Source organism: Pteropus medius, unplaced genomic scaffold (assembly GCF_902729225.1).
Source record: "Pteropus medius unplaced genomic scaffold, Ma_sr-lr_union100, whole genome shotgun sequence".
NCBI lineage: Eukaryota > Metazoa > Chordata > Mammalia > Chiroptera > Pteropodidae > Pteropus > Pteropus medius.
In genome coordinates this window covers 20,030,696-20,052,390 of record NW_024349803.1, presented here as the reverse complement: position 1 = coordinate 20,052,390, position 21,695 = coordinate 20,030,696, and the positions used below count along the sequence as shown (strand labels likewise).

The 21,695-nt window shown below is 57.2% G+C and overlaps 3 protein-coding genes across 6 annotated transcripts in view; all 3 read left to right on the top strand.

Annotated features, from left to right (window-relative positions):
- The window catches only part of TMEM89 (transmembrane protein 89), a 2,286-nt gene extending 1,294 nt beyond the window's left edge, over nt 1–992 (top strand). The window contains exons 1-2 of one of the 2 annotated variants that reach the window (XM_039837675.1): nt 40–423; nt 814–992. In XM_039837675.1, coding sequence (XP_039693609.1) covers nt 130–423; nt 814–990 — 471 coding nt within the window. In that variant the 5' untranslated portion in view covers nt 40–129 and the 3' untranslated portion in view covers nt 991–992. Of the gene's footprint in view, nt 1–39; nt 424–813 lie in introns of those variants that run through there. The other variant, XR_005647537.1, reaches the window with a different exon arrangement.
- Nucleotides 993–4,875: 3,883 nt separating this feature from the next.
- UQCRC1 (ubiquinol-cytochrome c reductase core protein 1) lies at nt 4,876–13,080 on the top strand. Of its 3 annotated transcripts, none has more exons than XM_039837673.1 (13): nt 4,876–5,031; nt 5,285–5,425; nt 7,008–7,094; nt 8,177–8,306; nt 8,516–8,714; nt 9,279–9,358; nt 10,698–10,813; nt 11,039–11,182; nt 11,305–11,465; nt 11,576–11,661; nt 11,984–12,072; nt 12,393–12,468; nt 12,893–13,080. In XM_039837673.1, exons 1-13 carry the CDS (start codon nt 4,927–4,929, stop codon nt 12,955–12,957), a joined length of 1,479 nt encoding a protein of 492 aa, XP_039693607.1. In that variant the 5' UTR covers nt 4,876–4,926; the 3' UTR covers nt 12,958–13,080. The 3 variants fall into 3 exon arrangements, with proteins under 3 accessions (XP_039693607.1, XP_039693606.1, XP_039693605.1); XM_039837672.1 differs by having other exon boundaries at nt 4,914–5,031; nt 5,282–5,425; XM_039837671.1 differs by having other exon boundaries at nt 4,925–5,031; nt 5,255–5,425.
- Nucleotides 13,081–13,228: 148 nt separating this feature from the next.
- COL7A1 (collagen type VII alpha 1 chain) overlaps nt 13,229–21,695 on the top strand; it is a 37,345-nt gene continuing 28,878 nt past the window's right edge. The window contains exons 1-16 of the mRNA XM_039836812.1: nt 13,229–14,675; nt 16,843–16,928; nt 17,447–17,627; nt 18,301–18,460; nt 18,551–18,644; nt 18,737–18,898; nt 19,111–19,274; nt 19,352–19,481; nt 19,584–19,700; nt 19,791–19,937; nt 20,022–20,138; nt 20,215–20,364; nt 20,446–20,574; nt 21,193–21,336; nt 21,424–21,549; nt 21,643–21,692. Coding sequence (XP_039692746.1) covers nt 16,844–16,928; nt 17,447–17,627; nt 18,301–18,460; nt 18,551–18,644; nt 18,737–18,898; nt 19,111–19,274; nt 19,352–19,481; nt 19,584–19,700; nt 19,791–19,937; nt 20,022–20,138; nt 20,215–20,364; nt 20,446–20,574; nt 21,193–21,336; nt 21,424–21,549; nt 21,643–21,692 — 1,956 coding nt within the window. The 5' untranslated portion in view covers nt 13,229–14,675; nt 16,843. The remainder of the gene's footprint in view (nt 14,676–16,842; nt 16,929–17,446; nt 17,628–18,300; nt 18,461–18,550; nt 18,645–18,736; nt 18,899–19,110; nt 19,275–19,351; nt 19,482–19,583; nt 19,701–19,790; nt 19,938–20,021; nt 20,139–20,214; nt 20,365–20,445; nt 20,575–21,192; nt 21,337–21,423; nt 21,550–21,642; nt 21,693–21,695) is intronic.

Here is a 21,695-nt window from a genome sequence, read left to right as displayed (position 1 = left end):
CCCTACTACATTTTCTGGCCAGGCGGCCCCTCATGAGGGGCCATGGGCCCAGCTGGAACCTGCTGCCACTGGGGGAGGGGCATTCACCTGTTGCCAGGCACCCAGGTTCCGCCTGGCACTTGAGCAGCCATGCTGTACGCACCATCCTTTCCGCTCTTGCTGCTCTTGCTGGCGATGCCTGCCCCGACCCGTGCGTGGTCACGGCCCCTGTGGTACCAGGTAGGGCTGGACTTACAGCCCTGGGGGTGCCAGCCCAACAGCCTAGATGGTTGCGGAGTCAGCCTGGGCTGTTCCAGCCGCTGGTTAGGCCTGGGGATGAACCGCATCTACCCTATGGCTGGGGTCACACTCACCACTACTGTGATGCTGGTGATCAGCCGTAAGGTGCTGCAGTGGCGGCGCCCACAGGCCAGTAAGAGTGAGGTGAGCACAGCACTGCTCGGCCCCCCACGGCCTCCTACCTCCGCGTACACCCAGCGAAACTCATACCCTCCAACCACCCCAGGCCTGTGCCCGCCCCACCCATCCTCCTACCCAGCCTTTTGGGCATCCTGCTGCCCCCTCCCACCACTCACACCCCTCGTCCCTCCATCTGTCCACACCCATCAGCCCCTGACTTCCTCATGGCCAGCACCCTGCCACCCTCTGCCTCCTTTTAATACTCCTGTTCCTCATCCAGCCCCCACGGGCCCCATGACCGCAGCAGAGTCACTTCCCCTTCCCAGGCCCTTCTCCCTGGCTCTGTTGCTGCCCCTCACCAGACTTCCGTCCCATCCCTCCACTTTCACTCCTGCCTCTCGGTCCTGTCCTCAGCCTTCGAAGGTCACCACTGACCCCTCTGGATCCTGGAAACGGCGGACCCCGATCTCAGACCGAGCCCTGATCCTTGGGGTCCTGCACATGCTGGATGCCCTCCTGGTCCAAATCGAGGGCCACCTGCAGCATCTGGCCACTCGTCAGCCACTGCAAATAAAGGGGATTCCCACCTAGAGCGGGTGACTCAACATATGCCTTTTTGCCTGGTGGCCAGCCAGGCTGGGGATAGCCCTGGGCTCTGGGCCAGACTTGGGCCTGTATGTTCTCCCAGGCAGGCCTGGACCCTGGACCCTCTTTCTACTCCTAGAGACTCAGCACTTAGGATGAGTGGGCAGGCAGGGCCCAGGCTGCCTCGGACCGCTCCATTGCTCCCCACCAAATGACTCCTTCTCCCTAAAGATCCCACCCTCAAATACAACTGCTCCTCTGGGCTTCTCAGAGGCTCCCAGTGTGGTGGAGAAAACTTGGCCATCAGATCAGGCTGGGATGGTCCAGAGAGGGCTGCCCAGAGGTGACAACCTGGCAGAGTCAGCCAGGCCTCTTGGTTGGGCTTTGAGGCCCAAGCTGGGAGGGGATGGAGGGGGCGGTTGGAGGGTAAGCTGTGGCCTTCAACTTTGTGCTATCTCAGACATGTGCTCTGGTTCCTGAGTGGCCCTTGCTTCAAAGTGCCCAGAAGTGGAGTGAGGGCTGAACCTCCCCAAAGGGCCATCCCCCTCTTCCTCTCTCCCTTCTGCCATAGGGAATCCAGGTTGAATGGGTCCTGAGGCCTATGCATTTTTAAGGGCCTCTGTTTTAGAAAAACAATATAGCATGAATTCAAAAATAGAAACAAGTGAAAATAATGAGAAATCATGCCAAATTACAAATGTTAAACAGTTGACAAATACTACAGTGCAAAATCCAAAACAACATTCATGCTGACTTCTTGATACACTACTGTAATACTTTTACATTTACTGGCTGCTCGCTCTTATGGCCTCTACGTAGGATAAGAATTTTGTAATTTGGGGGGAGATATTTTCTATACAGAGGATAGATAATTAATTCAGTCTTCTAATATGGTCGATTGAAATTTATGTTTTAATTATTGGTAGTTTAGAAAACTTATTTCTCTCCAACTTGTTATCAATGGTGTCACATAAGTGGGCCTGGATTGTTTTCAGTTTGGGGACACTCATCAAATTTTTTTTTTCATATGGATGTCATATAATTTGGGAGAATTTTCCACAGATGAGCTCCTGGCTCTACACATTTCAAACCTTGTTTTTCATCCATGGCCCACTGGTTTTCTAGCACTGGGCACGGTGGGGCAGGTGCTAAGTGCAACAGGACCTTGCACTTGTGTCCTGACCAGGAGCGCTGACCTAGCAGGAGGTTTGTTCCTGTCCTAACTCCTGTCCTAACCAGGACAGGAACAAAATGAGCTAACCATGCAGAGGGCTGGAACACACCACCTCAATATGTCCCTCTAAACCCAAACCAAGTGTGTCCCTGTGGTGGACTCAGAGATGTGCTGTCCATGTCCCGCTCCCAAGAAGGCCTGCTGCTGCCAGCCCGAGAAGTCGGCTGGCAGACGGGTCTGCCTCAGCTGCGACAGCCCCATCACAGCTAGCTTTCTCCCTCCTCGGGTGCTGATTTTAAAAGACTCCCTGGGAAACATCTTTATCTCCCTCTTGGAGTCTGCTTCCCTGGGAACCCAATCTGCGACAGTCCCCAACTCACTTTCCTCTTGGCTGGACTCCCAAAATGTCACAGCCTCTCCAATATCCCCACATAAAGGGAAGCGGGATAGAGGGGAGTCCTCATGAGAGAGGACACAGGTCCTCATTGGATTCAGCTAGACTATCTCAATTTTGCAGCTTTTCCAAAAATACTTGATCCTATGGAGATTATCGTGGCTCCTCCCAAGGCAGGGAAGTAAAGGGCATTGAAGGTTGACTTTCATCAGCCTCTCAGGTCCACTTCTTTATTCTACGAGGTTTAACGTGCACCTACTGTTTGCTAGCCCCATTGTGGATGCCAGGATCCGCTGATATGCAGAACACTACTGGCTCCTCCCTCATCCACTCACAAGTAGGGGAGGGTGGTGGTGATGGTGGTGAGACAGACTCGAAAAGGCAATCACTCTGCAGAGAGCTGTGCTCGCCCAGCCGGGGTGGGGCAGGTACGGGCTGATTGTTGGGACCCGAAGGGTTAATGGAGTGATGAGCAGAGGAGGGGGAGAGTGCTCCAGTTGGAAGGACAAGCACATACAAGGGCCCGGTGGAGGAAGAGACCGTGACCTGTTCCAGGAAACATAAAGTGGTTGGAATTTCAGGGAAAAGAAGGAGGTCTGAAGAACAAAAGGGAGCAGGCTGGGGAGAGGCAGGAATTGGTGACTCCTAGGGAGAGTCTGGTAGGCAGAATAATGGCCCCTCGAGATATCTGTGGAATCTGCGAATATATTACAGTACAGGCTAAAAGGACTCTGTAGATAAAATTAAGGTTAAAGACCTTAAAAAAGGGAGATTATTCTGGATTATTTTCGTGGGCCCAAAATAATCACATGAGCCCTTAAAAGCAGAAGAGGAGTGCATGTTCAAAGTGTGAGAGGTACTCCATCTTCCAAGCTGCCAGCTTTGAAGAGGGTGGACAAGATCTTCCACCATCCAAAGACCCAAGGAATTCAGGTGGCCTCTAGAAGCTGGGGGTGATCTTGGGTGATAGCCAGCAAGAAGACAGGAACCTCAGTCCTGCGACCACTGGGATCTAAATTCTGCCAATGACCTGAATGACCCAGGACACATTCTCCCTTAGAGCCTCCAGAAAGGAACACAGCTCTGCTGATGCCTTGATTTTAGCCCAGTGAGATCCACATTGGACTTGAGGCCTACAGAACTGTGAGATAATAAATTAGTGTTGTTCTAAGCCATTAAGTCTGTGGTAATTTGTTACGGCAGCAATAGAAAACACAGATGTTGGTATCAGGAGTGAGGTATCGCTATAACAAATTTTTTAAAAATGTGGAAATAGCTTTGGAATTGGGCAGAGCAAAAGCTGGCAAGAAGCATAACCGAAAAAGCAAAAATTGCACTTATGGGGGTTCAGAAGGAGCCACCCCAAGATATACCTCAGTGATATGTGGATTATTTTGAGCTAAAGATTTATCTTGAGCCCTGTGGACTCAAGAAAAACTTCTCCCCTGCCCCTTGTCTATCTAGAGGAATTTGAATGAGGAGCTTTGCCAACAAAAAGAGATTATCATAAATAATCTTTTTTGACCTACCTATATGGCAGGGCAAACTACTGATTACTGAACAAGTGCTCTCTCTGCAATGACCTTCTGAAGTCTCAAGGCGCATTACCTGATCCCTAGCTCAGAATGTCTTATATACCCATTTTCCCTTTCTGTTTTGGAACCTGCATGTGGGATTCCCATACACACGAAATTGAACTTGTCAGTCTGTCTCTTGTTGATCTCTTTGGCCAAACAAAAGAAGCAGAGTAGGGAAAGGAGAATTTCCCACTTTCTCCACACCTTCTGTTAGCAGAAATCTGGACTTTAAGAATGCTGTCAGTGAGGGCCCAGAAGGAAATGGGGAACGTGTATTGGAAACTATGAGAAAAGGCGCGTCGTTTTGTTGCTTGTGTGTGTGTGTTGTTTTCCGAAACAAGGAATCTTTTTCACAAATTAGCCTCAACCGCTCCTTTTTTCTTAGCAATATATTGTCAACCCTCTGAATTTACTTCGTTCTTTCAAAGAGAAAATCGTGACTTTCAGCAGCTGCCTCATAGCCCCAGGACTCCACATTGGTGCTTTAGCCCTGGGCTGAGCCCCCGGGCCCCCAGGCCGCTCCGAGCACGCAGTGGGTTCCGGGCGACCGCAGATCGTGAGAAACATCGCGCACTCTGCTTCCCACGGGTGAAAAGGGAAGACGGACTGGACCTCAGATGGATCCGCACGGGCCAACAGACAGCCAGGCGGACTGACGCGCGCAGGTAGATACCTGGGGATGCGCAGACAGAACCAGCGACCAGAGTGAATGTGCCCAGCTTCCGCCAGGGGGCAGCCGAGCACCAAGGCTGCAGAACTGCGCCTGCGCCTTGGGCGCCGCCACATCCACTGTACGCATGCGTCGCGCGGCCCAGGGCCGACTGGTCTTGAAGATGGCGGCTTCCGCGGTTTGCCGGGCGGCCAGCGCCGGGACGCGAGTGCTCCTGTGCAACCGCCGCTCGGTGAGGTGGCAGCGAGAGCGCAGGTTATGGGACGTGGTGCCTTGGAACGCGAACCGGGAGTAGGCTGTTAGGGGAGGCGAGGTCGAGATTGGAGAGGTCGCGGGGTCAGGGCCATGGGAAGGTCACGGCCCAGGACAGGGATGAGAGTCTCTCGGCTGGCCGGGGGGCGGGGACGGGGATCCCCCAGCGGGCCTGGGAGCTGAGGAACGATCCTCAAACCCAGTCCTCAGTCCCAGCCGCCTCGTTCCAGCAGCCGGCCCTGCTGAAGTCGCCTACCTCGCGGAGCATCGCTACCTTCGCCCAGGCCCTCCAGAACGTGCCAGAGACGCAGGTCAGCCTGCTGGACAACGGGCTGCGAGTGGCCTCAGAGCAGTCCTCCCAGCCTACCTGCACGGTGAGTTGGGGGCCGCTGTCGAGAGGGTGCCTCCATATTGGGTGTGGAGTCTTTCCAGGTCGGGATGTGACCTTGGGCTCTAGTCTTTTGTGGTTTGGGGTCAGGCTCTTGCTCATTCACCGCTATAGTGACCCTCTTACTCCAATCCCGACCCCAGACCTGCCTTGATTTCGGGGGTGGGGGCGTCAATCCTAACTGTAGTCAACATTCATTTAGCGCATGATGCTTTCCGAGCAGGAGGCCAAATTTATTTCAGGGTTTTTCTTAAGCAGTCCATGAGAGAGAAGGAATTCTGTTTCCATTTTACCACAAGGAAAATGGGGTTCAGAGACACTAGGTGACTGCTAGCCTCACAGCCCAAAGTCAGTCTCCTGGCTAGACGCGTAATGCATTGTGGAGGAAATGCATTAGAAGATTCTAGTGAAATGAATAATTTTCCCCAAAATACAAATTCTCAAAATTGATTCAAGAGTAGATATGTTGGCTAGGTATATGATCACGAGATCATCTTCCCCTTTCTCTCCACTCCAAACTCCAGGACTAAATGGTTTTATTGGCAAATTCTTTCAGTTTTTCAGGAACAAATAATGTCCTGTGCGGTGATGTTACTTAACACAGCAAAAGATGATGGACAACATTTTTATCACATGGCAACTGTGTAAGCTGACCTGTTAAGAAAGCTTGGTAGAAAATGCTGTATTTGATGGACTGCAAGATGCTCTAGACTGTCAGGAACACTACTGTGTTCCAATGCCAGAGAAAGAATGCTATCAGTTACAATCAGAGAATACCATGGATTATAAAATGCATGTTGGCTTTCCAAGATGTTAGGTGTGAAATAGATGTTCATGTAAGAATTTGTGACCTAATAGTTCTATACCAACATCTCTTAGGAAACTAGGTATGAAAATTTAAATCAGCTGTGAACAAATAGTAAATTAAAGGACTAAATTTGTGTGACCATGCAGGGTGAGTGGTGTCATTTGTTTCATAGCACACCAGGAGGCTATTAAAAAAAAACAAACGAAGATTCTCTCATTGGATGCCAAGGAGACATTTGGCAGCATTAGGTGTTCAGGACTGATTAAAAACTTTTTTTTTTAAGTGAGAGTGAAGGCTACTTCTTTAATATGATAAAAATGTTCAGCGTCTAAACTGATAGCCTCCTTCCTTAATAGTGAAAGGAGAAAATAAGTCGTTTGCAGATGATGTGTTGCTTGCCTGGAAAAAACAATCAACTGAAAAACGAGACTGAATTTAAGAATTTCATATGGTGATGGGACCAGGTGAACGTGCACAGTTAGAAACTTCTGGCTATGAGAGTCCTTTATAACTAGTCAGGAAGTATAGCAGGAAGGAGAGGTGATGCAGTGTGACTAGTCATTTAGCTGGTGGTGCCCTGTATACCTTCAAAGCATAGGGGTCCTGCTTGGAGACAGCTGTCCCCCACCTTGAGACTATGAGCCTCAACTTTATCCTGTATGGATGGGGATCCTGGGCTTGTGCTTAGTCACCCAAGGTGGGGTGCTAAGTGGGGCTGGAGTGGTTTGTATGTTACCTTTGTCGGTGGCTTCTTGTCCAGGTGGGGGTGTGGATTGATGTTGGCAGCCGGTATGAGAGCGAGAAGAACAACGGGGCAGGCTACTTTGTGGAGCATCTGGCTTTCAAGGTAAGGTTGCTGAAGTCCTGTGTCTCCCCTGGGCTGAAGGTGCTTCTTGTCCTTCCTGAGGATTCAGGTCTGAAAAGTCAGCCTCCTCAGTTAGGAGCTTCTGCGGGGGGCAACCTCTGGCTGGCCTTTCTGGAAGAAGCCGTGTGGGCTTACCCTCTCCTGAATGAGCACCTATCTGGTGAGCTCCTGCACAAGGCCCCCGGACTCAGAAAACCCCAGGGAGCCACAGGAGCCCCACTCTTCACCAGAGAGACCAGGCTTGTGTTGTGTTGTGCGCATGCACTGATGGAATTGTGGAACAGCCATAGGTAGACACGTGCATCTGTGACACACCCATGGACTTCAGTGGGCGTGGTTCTTGTGCAGCGTTCCGCCTGGTTGGACTACCTGGGCGTCTCTTGTTTGTAGAAGTGAGCGTTGAGCTTTCTTGAGGATGGAGACAGTCACCACTGTAGCCCCTCAGCCAGCCCATGTTGGCATGGAGTAGAGATTGAGTTTTTTAAATGGAAGGGACGGGTGGCCGTGGAGCATCACAAATGGGTATGTAGGTCTCAGCATGCATGTGTGTGTGCATGTGGACAGCACCACTGCCACACACACAGAAGACTAGGGTTCAGTCCCACAGGCCACTGCATGCATGCGCACGAGTGTGCACGTATGCGCGCGCACACACACACACACAGAGTCATGTGAATGGTGTGGGGGGAGAGTGGGTAGTGGTAGCATCCCCTGAACACAGGTGTGAGTTTCCCTGACCATGACCATGGGTAAGGGGAGGGGCGGGTGCTGTAAGGTCAGGCTCTGAGGGGAGCTCTGGATTTCAGGTAACAGTCGCTTTGCCCATGCCCTTCTTTCCTGGTCCCTGGCTGTGTCCATTCTGTTGGCCCATGATGCTGTGGCCTCAGTCAGCCCATGGTCCGCTTAGCGCTTGGTGAGCACAGACTCTGGGCCCTACATCCCCATACTCTTCTCTGAGGGAGGCACCTGTGGCCCACTGGTTCTACTGAGACTTTAGCCTGTGAGGATGGGGATCCTGGGCTCTCGTGTGGCTCTTGACTGGTTCTGTTGATGTCTGGTTCCAGGGAACGAAGAATCGGCCTGGCAGTGCCTTGGAGAAGGAGGTGGAGACCATGGGGGCCCATCTTAATGCCTACAGCACCCGGGAGCACACGGCTTACTACATCAAGGCGCTGTCCAAGGACCTGCCGAAAGGTAACGCCTGTGGTGGCGATGGCAGGGACGGGATAGCCGTCCAGGGGTGCAAAAGTCAGGTGCCCAAGAGCCCCTGGCATGGTCGAAGAGTAAGGTTACCCTTGGAGTGTGGCCTTGCAGTGGGCAACCAGGGGTGTCAGGCCTGGCGGTTCGTGCCGTTCCTGCTCTCCGGCGGCCCACCTGGCACCCACACCTGTCCTTGCATCCAGCTGTGGAGCTCCTGGCGGACATAGTGCAGAACTGCAGCCTGGAAGACTCGCAGATCGAGAAGGAGCGGGACGTGGTCCTGCAGGAGCTGCAGGAGAACGACGCGTCTCTGCGGGACGTGGTCTTCGACTACCTGCACGCCACGGCGTTCCAGGGCACGCCTCTGGCCCAGGCTGTGGAGGGGCCCAGTGAGAATGTCAGGTGAGAGTCGGCTGTGCCTTTTGTGAAGTTCGTTCCCTCATTCTGGCCAGGCCACGTCCGCACGGGTTCGTTTTGAGTTGGCTGCCTGCCTGTGCTGTGTATTTTTCTAATTCACACAACTGGAGGTGTTTTCTGTGTTGTCATGTGGTCCCTGTGAATCTCGTCAGATTCCCGTGTGGTCTCTGCTTGGATTTGGGGCTTTGTTTTGGGATGTGTTTCCATGCTTGCCCGGACAGTCGGAGGGAGGGAGGGTGGGTCTGGGTTTCCTGTCCACATGGCTTCTTGTCTTCCGGTGGGACGAGCTCTGAAGCTGTCCCTTGAAGACCCCTCAGTGGCAGCTCGCACCCTCCTCACAGAGGTCTGAGCCTGCCCTGAGGTCAGACGTGAGGCGAGGCCCGGCGAGTGCTGCCCTCTGGGCCCCGTCGGGGGGTGGCAGAGCTGGGGACAGGATCAAGCAGTATTCTGGGGCTTGTTGTCTGTCTCCTCAGCCCTACTTTGTGTGACCCAGATCACTCTGGTTTGGGAGAAGTGTTGACCCATGGCCGTTGGCCGTATGTCTTGCAGGAAGCTGTCTCGTGCAGACCTGACCGAGTACCTCAGCCAGCATTACAAGGCTCCTCGCATGGTGCTCGCAGCTGCTGGAGGTCAGTGACGGGCTCGTTGATACCCCGTGGTCATGGGTGGGTCAGCACTGGCCTTGGGTTGCCAGGGCCCAGGTCTTCTGGTTCTGACAATAAGAGATCTTCCACTCCTAGGAAGCCTGTTCCCACCCTGTCCTTGAGGCCTGTGGCCTCTTTAAGTCTCAGGCCTTTCTCCGTCCCACCTGGTCTTAAGGAAACCCAGTTTGGAGGCTGGTGGAAGGTTCAAGCCCCCAGTCTTCTTCCTCATGGCCTTGCCAGTGGGCAGAACAGACTTGGGGTGTGTGGTGATGCACATCTGATGACAGACTGGGAAGTGTCTCGAAAGGAAGCTGCGGAGTGGTAGAGGGATTTGAACGGACGGACTCAGAGTTGGAGGTTAGGGGGCTGCTTTTGAAATGTGTCGATTAAACAGAAGCCTAAAGAATGGTGGGGAGTGAGACACCTGAGCAGAGGGGAGGGCAGCGTCATGGCCTGGGGTGTGTTTTAAGGCTCGCTCTGCTGCCATGGGGGGCCAGAGCAGTGGCAGGCGGGGCTGTTGCAGGTCCCTGCCAGGAGATGGCAGGAGCAGGGGAAAGAAGTAGATGGGCTCAAGATGGTCGTATGGATGGGAACTTATGGGAGGTAGGACAAGAGAGGAGGGGGTGGGAGCAGGGTCAAGGATGCCTCCCCAGATTATGGCCTTGGCAGCTGGATGGGTGAAAAAGACTGATAGGAAGAGTATGATTGGTGGCTTTGGGGCCAGCGAACCTGGGGACCAAGAGAAGTTGGAGCTACTGGCGTATCAGGCTTCGTTGAGTCCAACAGGGTCTGAGCTCAGAGAAAGAAAGAATACAAGGCAGAGGCGCCTGGTGGACTGTACTCTGGAAAGGCTGCCCACTGCCCTAGCACCCAACAGTCCAGGCGAGGTGGGCCCAGCGGGGGCCCTGAAGGCATGGGTTCGTGTGTTACTGATAAACGTCCCCAGCCCTCGGGACCCCAGAGCCAGTCACAACCCAAGTAGCACCTCTTTGTGCTCTCTCACTTGCCATCCTCAAGGGGCAGCAGGGAGCAGTCTGCTTGACGTAGGGCAGGCGGCCTTGTGCCCAGGGAGCCTGTCTTCTCCTTGGTGCATCACATAGGAACTCGTTTCTAAGCTCAGCATGCTGCTGCTTTGCTGTGGCTGAGGTGATGGGAGCTGTCCAACCCCGAGGTGTCTGGCCTGCCCGTGGGCAGAGTCTGTCTGTGGAGGATCTTTTTCCTGTCCTGCTGTCAGGAAGGGAAGCGGGGATCCTTCTCTTATGTGTGATTTCCCCTACTCTGTGCCTCGGCCCCGTCTGGCCAGAGTAACATTCTGTCTCGGCAGGGGTGGAGCACCGGCAGCTGGTAGACCTCGCCCAGAAGCACTTCAGCAGCATCTCTGAGACATACACAGAGGATACTGTGCCCTCTCTCACTCCGTGCCGCTTCACTGGCAGCCAGGTGGGCTGCCTGGTGGGCAGGGGTAGCGCCCTCAGCTGGGCCCCACGTGTGCATGGTTATCTTCACGACTCCAGAGATGCCTCAGGAGGCGGGAGGGGTCCCATGGCTGCTGCCTCACAAGCATGTGTGTTCACATTTGACACACACACTCCACCCACACCTGGCCCCTTTTCTGGTCTCCTGGACAGTTAAGTTGTCCCTCAGCCTTGCCATATACTGTTTCAGATCTGCCACCGTGACGATGCCCTGCCTTTGGCCCATGTGGCCATTGCTGTGGAGGGGCCTGGCTGGGCCAACCCGGACAATGTGACCCTCCAAGTGGCCAATGCCATCATTGGCCACTATGACTGCACTTATGGTGGCGGCAGGGTGAGTGGACATGGGACCTTGCCTTCAGAGAAAGGGTTCTGGGACTGCGTGTTCTTGTACTGTGGGGTTCAGGGTACGGGCACAGACAGAAGGGTAGTGCTGACTGTCCTCGCCCCGGGCAGCACCTGTCCAGCCCACTGGCTTCAGTCGCTGTGGCCAACAAACTGTGCCAGAATTTCCAGACCTTCAACATCTGCTACGCAGAGACGGGCTTGCTGGGCGCACACTTCGTCTGTGACCGAATGACTGTCGATGACATGATGTTCTTCCTGCAAGGCCAGTGGTGAGTGCCAGGCCGACAGTACTTGAGGGGAGAGGGGCCTCTGAGCAGGATAGTGGGGGGGCTAAGAGATAGCACCGGCTCTCTGAATGAGCACGCCACCCCTGCTTCAGGATGCGCCTCTGCACCAGTGCCACGGACAGCGAGGTGCTCCGGGGCAAAAACATCCTCAGAAACGCCCTGGTGTCTCATCTGGATGGTGAGTCCTACAGGTCCTTGGCGTGTGGCGGGAGGGGCGGGGGGAGTGCGTCCTGGCAGTGACAGCCCCTGCGTGGTCACCATTGCTGACCATTATTAGAAAGGAAACCTTTGAAGCTCACACCATACCCCATGACCCCACCCACGGGGCTTGGAGCCTCAGCTGCAGGAGTGGGTGGGCCGGGGCAACAGCCTGTTACTGCAGGTTGTAGAAATGAGGGTTGTGGTCTGGGGTTAGACCAAGGGGTCATCCCGAAGCTGGGGGCCGAGTGTGGTCCAGAACTGGACTGGGTGACCTCATAAGCCTCCCCTGACCCTCGCAGGCACCACAACTGTGTGTGAGGACATCGGACGTAGCCTCCTGACCTATGGCCGCCGCATCCCCCTGACCGAGTGGGAAAGCCGGATTGCGGTAACACGGGTCCCTGGGAGAGGTTCTGGAGTTTTGACCCGCAGGCTTCTAGAGGGCAGGGAGTTGAGGCCTGACGGCGCAGGCTGCTCCTGTAGGCATCCCTGGTGTCCCAGGCAGTGTCACCCACAGGCTGGCATAGTTGCAGGGGAAGGGAGGGGAGAGAAGGGCAGGCAGAGGCACTAGGGTGGTGGAGCCCCCCTGCTCCCTTTCCCTTTAGGGCAAGCGAGCCGCTGGGGAAGATGTCGGTCGGCTGGATGATGACTGGCTGAAGCGGTCCCCGGGTGCCTGTCAGCCAGTCTGCCCTCTGCTTTGTCCTGCAGGAGGTAGACGCCCATGCAGTGCGTGAAGTCTGCTCCAAGTACTTCTATGACCAGTGTCCAGCAGTGGCTGCACTGGGTAAGTGACGTAGAAAGCTGCCCTTTGTCTCTCTCGTGGGGCCATTCTCTTGGCCTCTCCCATCCCCCAGTCTACACTGGGAGCAGCAAAGTGAGGCCCCCAAGAGGCTCTGCCCAGTAGTCTGGCTGCCAGGGAGTTCTTGCTCCGAAAACCTGTCCCAGCAGCTCCCTGACTCCCTGCCAAGGCGCCTCCATCAGTACCCACACCCGCCAGGTAGCGGACACCTCCGCGTGTGGGGTGGGGCTCTGAGGGCCAGAGCATGAAGGGACAGGCTCAGCACTCCTGGAGGAATGTTCTTTTCCCTCTTTCCACTCAAAGCCTGTTTTGTACTGCTCTGGGCAGCTCCGAATTGGGTATGGCGCAGGGCCAGGTGTCCCTGTACCAACCAGGTACCCCACCCTGATGCCCCACCCTATCCCCACAGGCCCCATCGAGCAGCTCCCAGACTACAACCGGATCCGTAGCGGCATGTTCTGGCTGCGCTTCTAGTCAGGAAGCCTGTGCAGGCAAGAGGGCAGGGCCAGGGTTCACGGTCCCCCTACCACAAATATGTCACCTCAGCTGTTCAGACCTGTGCCGCAGATTTACCACCAATAAAGTCCTGTGTTGAAAGCTGTGTTGTTCTTCTCTTGGCGTTGGCCAGGCGTCCACTAGGCAGTGGATGGGGGCGTGGGGCCTTCCTCCTAGTTTGTATCCCCTGAATTCTTCCGCCTTCCCACAGGCTGATGTGTCCTCCTCAGCCAGGGGCAGGCGAGGGGGCCATAACACAGAGGCCGGAAGCCTTTGATGCCTGCAGGGAGCTGAGGCCAGATGTTTCCACTTAACCATGTGGGGGGTGCTCCTGGCCAGTCTGTCCCAAGAGTGAGGTAAGGGAGTCCATGGAAATCGCAGGCCCAATCTTTGTCCTGGTAGAGGTCCTAGCCTGGGGACTTGGGGGGCTCAGTTGGGAAGCCCCTTGCTGTGGGCCTTGTGCAGTCACCCTGTGGTAGTCCCTGGTACCCTGGATGGACCAAGGACCGTCCCTGAGGAAACTACCTCTAAATGTTTACTCCGGATCTGGGAGGAAGATAGCCTGGAGCATAGTGTTCCTATTTGGTTTCTCACTGCTGCCTGGACAGGCAGGGCAGGAATCCTTTGCCTCAATTTGCTGCTGACTCAGGCTCCAAGAATAGCCCTGAGCTCAGTGGGACCTGAGCCCCCCTCCCTCAACTAGATCTCTCCCAGGCAAGTCTTGAGCTGCTGGCCCAGCGATCCCCTCCCCATCTTCCTGACACAGCCAGGCCCTGGTGGAGCTGTCAGCTGCCTCGTCCCCCTGCCATCATTGGGCCCTGGGCTTCACGGCAGTGGGCAGGGAGACCCCTCTTTCTGCGCCCCACAGCCTTTCTGCAGTCAGATTCTATGGGAGCCCAGGGGGAAAATGGAAGCGAGGGGCCCGATTTGCCAACGAGAAAGGTGCGGCTAGCAATCGGGAGCAGGGTCCTGCCTGGGTCAGAGGTGGTCAAGAAAAGGGCTGTTCAGAAATCTCAGCATCCCAGCCTCACAGTAGCCAAGATGACCCTCGAATCGCTTCTGGCCTGCCGCAGTGCTTTCCCCTCACCCCTCTTCGTTGCCACAAGTTGTCAATTAGGAAACAACTGTCAAGTGTCTTTTAGAATCCAGGGCTGGGGGACTCAGTTTGTCCTGCTGCTTTGTGACCAGCTGGAAAGAAGCTGCTGGACAGTGCAGAAACCTGACAGGTCCACCCTGGGTGCTTACAGATGCTGCACACCGGACTGGGAGAACAAGAAGTGCCAAGTCTGTTGCCCTAAGTTTGAGCTCCTAAAGGACAGGGCTTGATTCTAAGCCCCCAGGCCTGACCTTCAAAGGCTCCAGGTGTGCAGGACGCACGAGAGCTCGAGCTCCTGGACCTTCATACCAAGCCAGGGAATTTGACCTTTACTCTGCAGGCATGTGGGGAAGGTGCGTCAGAAGTTCCTGGGAAGAGAAGTGACTCGGTCATGGCTTTAGGAAGAGCTGGAGTGAGCTGTGGGAGACACAAGCAGGACAGCATCCCAGCAGGGCTGGGGGACGTTAGAGGAGGATGACATGCTCAGCTTTTGGCCACAGTTCTGGGAGAAATATGGAATGTCCAGGACAGTGGAATACGTGGGGCTAGAATCTTGAAAAGAGGCCCCAATTGGAAGCAGATATGATGCCATCTGGCAGAGGTGACTAAAGCCAGACAAAGGAAATGTCCTGTCACGGGAGCGTGGGAGGAAGGACAGCTCAGAGCCCCACTGCCTTGCTGGAAGGAACTGGCCTCTGGGGCCAGCCACCTTAGAGGATCATACCCCTGCTCTGGAGCCTCTCAGGGGCTCCGGAGCTGCACTGAACCCCAACCTTGCTTCTCTCTGCCAACAGCATCTCCCAACAACCTTGAGTGACTCGCTTACAGCAGGCAGTCTTTTCTTTTGGGGGACCCTCATGGTTCTGATGAGGTTTTCCTGCACACCCTCTTAGCTGGGTCTCTAGTCTCCCAGAAAAGCTAGACCTGCACTTGTGTGCATACTGTATGCGCCACTTCCGCCCTGCTCTCTCCCTTGCTGTGTAAGAGAAGATGAGGTTCTTGGGGACGGGGGCTGCCTCTGTAAGGAGAGCATGTCTGGTTCTCTGCCTTAAGGAGCGGAGGGTCCTGGGATATGGCTGAGACCTTGACTTTGGAAAAAGGTTCTGGGCCCCATAGGTCACAGCACTGCATCCTGGGATAATTAGGGAGAGGAGTGAGTGATAAAAGGTGTCACCAGCCTTCTGGGCAATAGGACAACAGGCAGCATAGATGGACTTCATTGCCCCCGGCTCTGGCTATACCCTAAACCTCAGGGCCTGGAGGAGTCCAGGGAGGATAAGTTAAACAGAAGTGCTGTCCGCATCTCTCCCCACTCAGCCCGTGGATCCCCAGGGGGAAGCCGTGGGGTGAGGCATGTCGGAAGGGGCCCAGTGGCAGTGGTGAGGGTATACATACTTTCTGGGCTTCCCAGGACTGGCAGAAAAAAATGGGGCCTGCAGTCTTGGGAGCATCTCTCTGCCTTGGTGTCACATCCCTCTGATGAACAGATATGCATGTACAAAGACTCACCTCCTCAGGGTAGTGGCCCTGCCCTGGGGCTGTGTTGGGGGACCCCCGTCCACAGTCACAGAAGCCAGTAGAGGGAGATGGGTGGGAAGTCAGGCGGGTTAAGGGGAGACTATGGAGCAAGGGTAGTTATGAAGGCGGCAGCTATAGGTGGACTGCGAAGACGGTGAGGAGAGGAACCCCGACGAACGGACCCTGGATGATGGCGGTAGTGGGTCTTCAAGGAGAGGAGACTGGAGGGGACTGGCAGGCCAGAATGAGGTGTAGGTAGGGGACCCCTTAAGGGGCAGGACAGGCCCATCAGTGGGGGCCTAGGCATGAGGGGAGTGAATTCCTGAGAAATGAGCTGTCATTGTGGGTGGTCCCACCCTCCACACATGGCTAGCCCCTCCCTGCAGGCACAGCTGGATGGCATCTGCCTGGGACCAGTTTAAGGGCATAGTAGGGGGTGCGGGGCACTGGGATGGACACGTATGCATAAGCATGACACAGATGCTCTACTCCTGGCTCCCCACTCCAAAGTGGTGGTGGTGGGCATTACTTGGGTGCAGCCTTGATTTCCCAGGGATGAGCCCAGAACCCCTATTTGCTAGGGGCTGCTCTGCTTGTCAAGGGAGTAGGGTGTGGCCCAGGAGACCCGACAGACAGATTGATGGCTGAATCACAGGAGTGGCCGGCGGGACTCATGGCCTGAGGGCTTGTCTGGGCACCCCCCATAGGGTGGGGGGTGAGTCATCTCCAGCTGCAGCCTCCCGCCACCCCCCATCCTGCTGCCTCCCACCACCCGCCATCCTGCTGCCTCGTCGGTCCCTAGAAACTTATGGAAATTCCAGCAGTCACTTCACTAGTTACTCTGTTTGACCTAAAGCAGCCATGACCTCTGACCCTAGGTGGGGTTGGAGGCTCCCTCAGCATCTGTCTGCAGAGAACCTTCTGGGGAATTCTCAGAAGCCACAGGAGGTGGGGGGCTTTACACTTAAGTGGAGTCGGATCCTCTGTCCAGGGGAGGGGTGATGGGGGCGGCGATCTCTGGGATGGTGGGTGGAGGCGGGCCCCTGGGTCCCCGCCTGCCGCTCCGCCCCCCGGGATTAGGGACTTTTCTCTGCTGTTGCTGCGGGACTGCGGCGGCGGCTGGCGGCGGGAGCCGGAGAACCGGCAGGCAAGACCGGGACTGGGAGGTGGGGAGCGCTGGGCTCGGACCCTCCAGGGCCGCGGGGGCCAAGGGACAGCGGGGGTCCCGGCTGACTGTTTCTCCCACCCAGGATGAGGCTGCGGTTCCTGGTGGCCGCGCTCTGCGCCGGGATCCTGGCAGAGGCTCCGCGAGCGCGGGCCCAGCAGAGGGAGAGAGGTGGGCACGACAAGGAAGGACCCTATGTCCAGGGCACTGCACCCTGTCACCTGTGGCTGCACTCGGCCTTCGGGCCGTATCCCGCCCCCAAGATGACCCCTCGCGCAGGCCTCCCGACTCTCTCCGGGCTTCCCAAACCCTCCGCGATCCTCGCTGTGTCCCCCAAACCGCACCCGAGCCTATTCAGACCCAACCTCTGACTCCTTCCCCAGATGCACGCGCGCTGTGTACGCCACCCTGTCCCTCTGCGCTGACCTCCCAGCCAGGCCAAACCCAGTCCCAGATCCACCCCCCAACCTCCGGTGCAGGCGACTCTCCCTCCCCACCAACCCTGCACGGGGGTCGTCTCCAGGCGCCACCGCGGCTCCTCCAAGGTCCCAGGCCCGAGCCAACTGGGGCCTGTCTGCATAATAGATGAGGGCTACTCCCGGGTCCCCAGCCCTAGTCTCAAGGGACCACAGCGGGGGCAGGGGCGGCAGATTCCAAGAAGAGGTCGTGATCACTCCTTCCCGCCCCAGTGACCTGCACGCGCCTTTATGCTGCTGACATCGTGTTCCTGCTTGACGGCTCCTCGTCCATTGGCCGCAGCAACTTCCGCGAAGTGCGGGGTTTCCTTGAGGGGCTGGTGCTGCCTTTCTCTGCAGCAGCCAATGCGCAGGGTGTGCGCTTTGCTGCCGTGCAGTACAGCGACGACCCCCGGTGAGTGGTGCCCGGAGCCGGGGGCCCAGAGAGCTCACCAGAACCCCTCCTGCAGGCAGGAGCGACGATCCCCCACCAAACCCTAGGCTAGCCTTCGTGGAACCCAGAGCACCCCAGCCAGGACCTCCTCTGGAGACAGAGCAGGGCTCTCCTAGGTGGAGCTCTGGAGCCTGAGACACCTCCAGACTAGGGCCCTGCCAAAGACAGGAGCTGTGTTTCTTGATCTGAACGTGGAGAGCCCAGGAAGGGGGTCCAGGGGCCTCAGATACCCCCTGCCTGCTGGACTCCCCACGTTCTAGCCCCCTGATGCTTTCAGCCTCTCCACTCACTAGAAAGCTGCCTCGTCTGGCCGACATCCACCTCCCTACAACTGGGCCCTTCCTACTACAGTTATTTAATTAACCAGACATCCTGTTCCCTACCCCCATCCCCCTGAGGCTGGGAACCCCAAGGGCTGCAGGCCTGCCTGGGCCCAGACACGGGCAGAACACAAAGGGGCGCCTGAGGAGTTTGTTAACTTGGGGGCTTCAGAGGTGGAGGGCAGGAATCACCGAACGAGGACCGTCAAGGGGGCCTGCCTGATGCTTAAATCCTCACCACAAAGGCCTCCTAGAGACCAGAGCCAGAAGAGGTCCTGGTCCCTAGCCCGTTGCCACCCTCCCACCCCCCACAGGACAGAGTTTGGCCTGGACGCGCTCGTCTCAGGGGGGGATGTGATCCGTGCCATCCGCGAGCTCAGCTACAAGGGGGGCAACACGCGCACAGGAGCCGCGATTCTCCATGTGGCCGACCACGTCTTCCTGCCCCAGCTGGCCCGCCCTGGCATCCCCAAGGTGACCTCTCACCCTACCGACCGTGCCTCCCGAGGTGACCCCAGGTTAGGTGTCTGAGGCAGCGCTGACTTGACCCCTGCACCTGTCCAGGTCTGCATCCTCATAACGGATGGGAAGTCCCAGGACCTGGTGGACACGGCTGCCCAGAGGCTGAAGGGTCAAGGGGTCAAGCTGTTTGCTGTGGGTGAGTACCCAGCTGCGGGGGGCAGGTCGGCCGGGGAAGGGACCAGCCTGAGGGCCCGTGGGCAGCCAAGCCCTGATTGCACGTCACCTCAGGGATCAAGAATGCTGACCCCGAGGAGCTGAAGCGAGTGGCCTCACAGCCGACTAGCGATTTCTTCTTCTTCGTCAACGACTTCAGCATCTTGAGGACACTGCTGCCCCTCATTTCCCGGAGAGTGTGCACGACTGCTGGCGGTGTTCCCGTGACCCTGCCCCGTGAGTTCCCGCCCACCCCGTGTGCCCTGACCTGGACCTCTGACCCCAGCCCCATCCCAGGTGCTCCTGGCACCAAGCTGGGGTGCTGTCCTCTGATCCTGCCCTGGAAGTGCTGACGGTACCCTCTGTGCTCCTGATCCTCACCCCCAGTGCCGCATCATAACTGCTGACCCCCGATCCTCCTTTCTGATCGCCCGTTCCCCCTTTCCCAGCCGATGACGCGACCTCTGGTCCACGAGACCTGGTGCTGTCTGAGCCAGGCAGTCAGTCCTTGAGAGTGCAGTGGACAGCAGCCAGTGGCCCTGTGACCGGCTACAAGGTCCAATATACTCCCCTGACAGGGCTGGGACAGCCACTGCCGAGTGAGCGGCGAGAGGTAAGGATGTCAAGAACGGTAGGTGGAGGGCTGGGGACTTGGCTGGGCAAGATGAAGTGACCTCTGACCCTGGGCAGGTGAGTGTCCCAGCTGGTGAGACCAGCATGCGGCTGCAGGGTCTCCGGCCACTGACCGAGTACCAAGTAACTGTGGTCGCCCTCTACGCCAACAGCATCGGGGAGGCCGTCAGTGGGACAGCTCGAACCAGTGAGCAATTCCGCTATCCTCTGACCCCACCCGCCTGATCTCCTGCCCCAGCCACCCCTCCCCACTTCTGACTTCGCTAATCCCTGTGGGCCCTTCCCCCAGCTGCCCTGGAGGGGCCGGAGCTGACCATCCAGAACACCACAACCCACAGCCTCCTGGTGGCCTGGCGGAGTGTACCAGGTGCCACTGGCTACCGTGTGACATGGCGGGCCCTCACTGGTGAGTGAGAGGCGTGGGTCGAAGGGAGTCCCTGCATCTCAGACAGGATCGTAGAGTCCTGAGTCTGACCCCTCTCTGCCCCCCGTGCAGGCGGGGCCACACAGCAGCAGGAGCTGGGCCCTGGGCAGGGGTCATTGTTGCTGCGTGACCTGGAGCCTGGCACAGACTATGAGGTGACCGTGAGCGCCCTGCTTGGCCGAAGCGTGGGATCTGCCACCTCCCTGACCGCCCGCACTGGTGAGAAGGCTGGGTGCTTCCTTCAGGCTGGGTGGGCAGGCAGACAGGGCACGGAGGCCCTGACGTCCCATGTGCCCTCGGCAGACACTTCTGTTGAACAGACACTGCGCCCGGTCATCCTGGGCCCCACGTCCATCCTCCTTTCCTGGAACTTGGTGCCTGAGGCCCGTGGCTACCGGCTGGAGTGGCGGCGTGAGAGTGGTCAGTAGTGCAGGGGGAGGATGGGCGGGCGGGGTCGGGGCTATGCTCCAGCTGGCCTGACCCCATCATCTTGCAGGCTTGGAGCTGCCACAGAAGGTGGTGCTGCCCTCCGACGTGACCCGCTACCAGTTGGACGGGCTGCAGCCAGGCACCGAGTATCGTCTCACGCTCTACACTCTGCTGGAGGGCCGGGAGGTGGCCACACCTGTAACCGTGGTCCCCACGGGTGAGGGCTTGGTGGGCCTGGCCGGGTGAGAGGAGAAGTTACGGGGGTCCCAGGCTGCCTCTCATGTGTGCTCTCCCACAGGGCCAGAGCAGCCCGTGGGCCCGGTGACGGACCTACAAGCAACCGAGCTGCCTGGACAGCGGGTGCGGGTGTCCTGGAGCCCAGTTCCCGGGGCCACTGACTACCGCGTCACTGTACGCAGCACCCAGGGTGAGGTGGACACAGCCGGCAGCCCCCTCCAACACACGCTGAAGTTCCAGCCCTCGGGGTCTGATGGCACCCTCACCCCACCCCCTTCCACTCCTGGATCTCCACGGCCTCCTCCTGTCTCCTTGTCCATCCACCCCCTAAGCACTGAGTCTAGACCTGTCACAGGGCCCGCCGCCCCCGCTCTGCCCCACCCGGCCCTGTCTTCACTCCTGGACCCACATCCCTGTCCATGACTTTCACCCGTCTCTTCAACTACTAGCTCGATCCCTGCCCTTCTGTCACCCTAGCTGTGACCACTGTCCACGCTGACCTCTCATCCCATTTCCCCATCCAGTTCTGACCCCCTCACCCCACATCACTATCAGTGACCTGTCAATTCACACTGCTGCCTGTTCACTGACCCCTAATATTCTGTGTCCCCTACTAGCCCTTGTTATTCTGTGTCACCGTCCCCACTTACTCCGTCTTTCCCATGTCCTTATCTCCCGCCCTTTTCATCCCCCGGCCCGTCCCTCGCGGGCCCTTTTCATCCCGTATCTCTGTCAATCACTGACCACCATGATCCCACATCCCTGTGTCTCACCGACCCCTTTCTGCTTATCCTGCTTTCTCCTTTAGGAGTTGAGCGGACCCTGGTGCTTCCCGGGAGCCAGACAGCCTTTGAATTGGATGACGTCCGGGCTGGGCTGAGCTACACCGTGCGGGTGTCTGCTCGAGTGGGCGCCCGTGAGGGCGGTGCCAGCATCCTCACTGTCCGCCGGGGTGAGCACTGCAGGAGGCTCATGCAGGACAGCGGCCTTACTCGCTCGGTCCTAGTCTTGACCCCTGATCTCTGTCTTTAACCCCCAGAGCCAGAAACCCCGCTTGCCATCCCAGGGCTGCGGGTCGTGGCGTCAGATGTGACACGAGTGCGGGTGGCCTGGGGACCTGTTCCTGGAGCCAGTGGATTTCGGATTAGCTGGAGGACAGACAGTGGTCAGTGTAGGGTGTGTGGGAGGGATGCTGAGGGGAACAGTCAATGGCCATGCAGATGGCCATGCAGTGGCCAACACTTCCCCTCGACCCTAGGTCCAGAGTCCAGCCAGACATTGCCCCCAGAATCTACCGCCACAGATATCGTG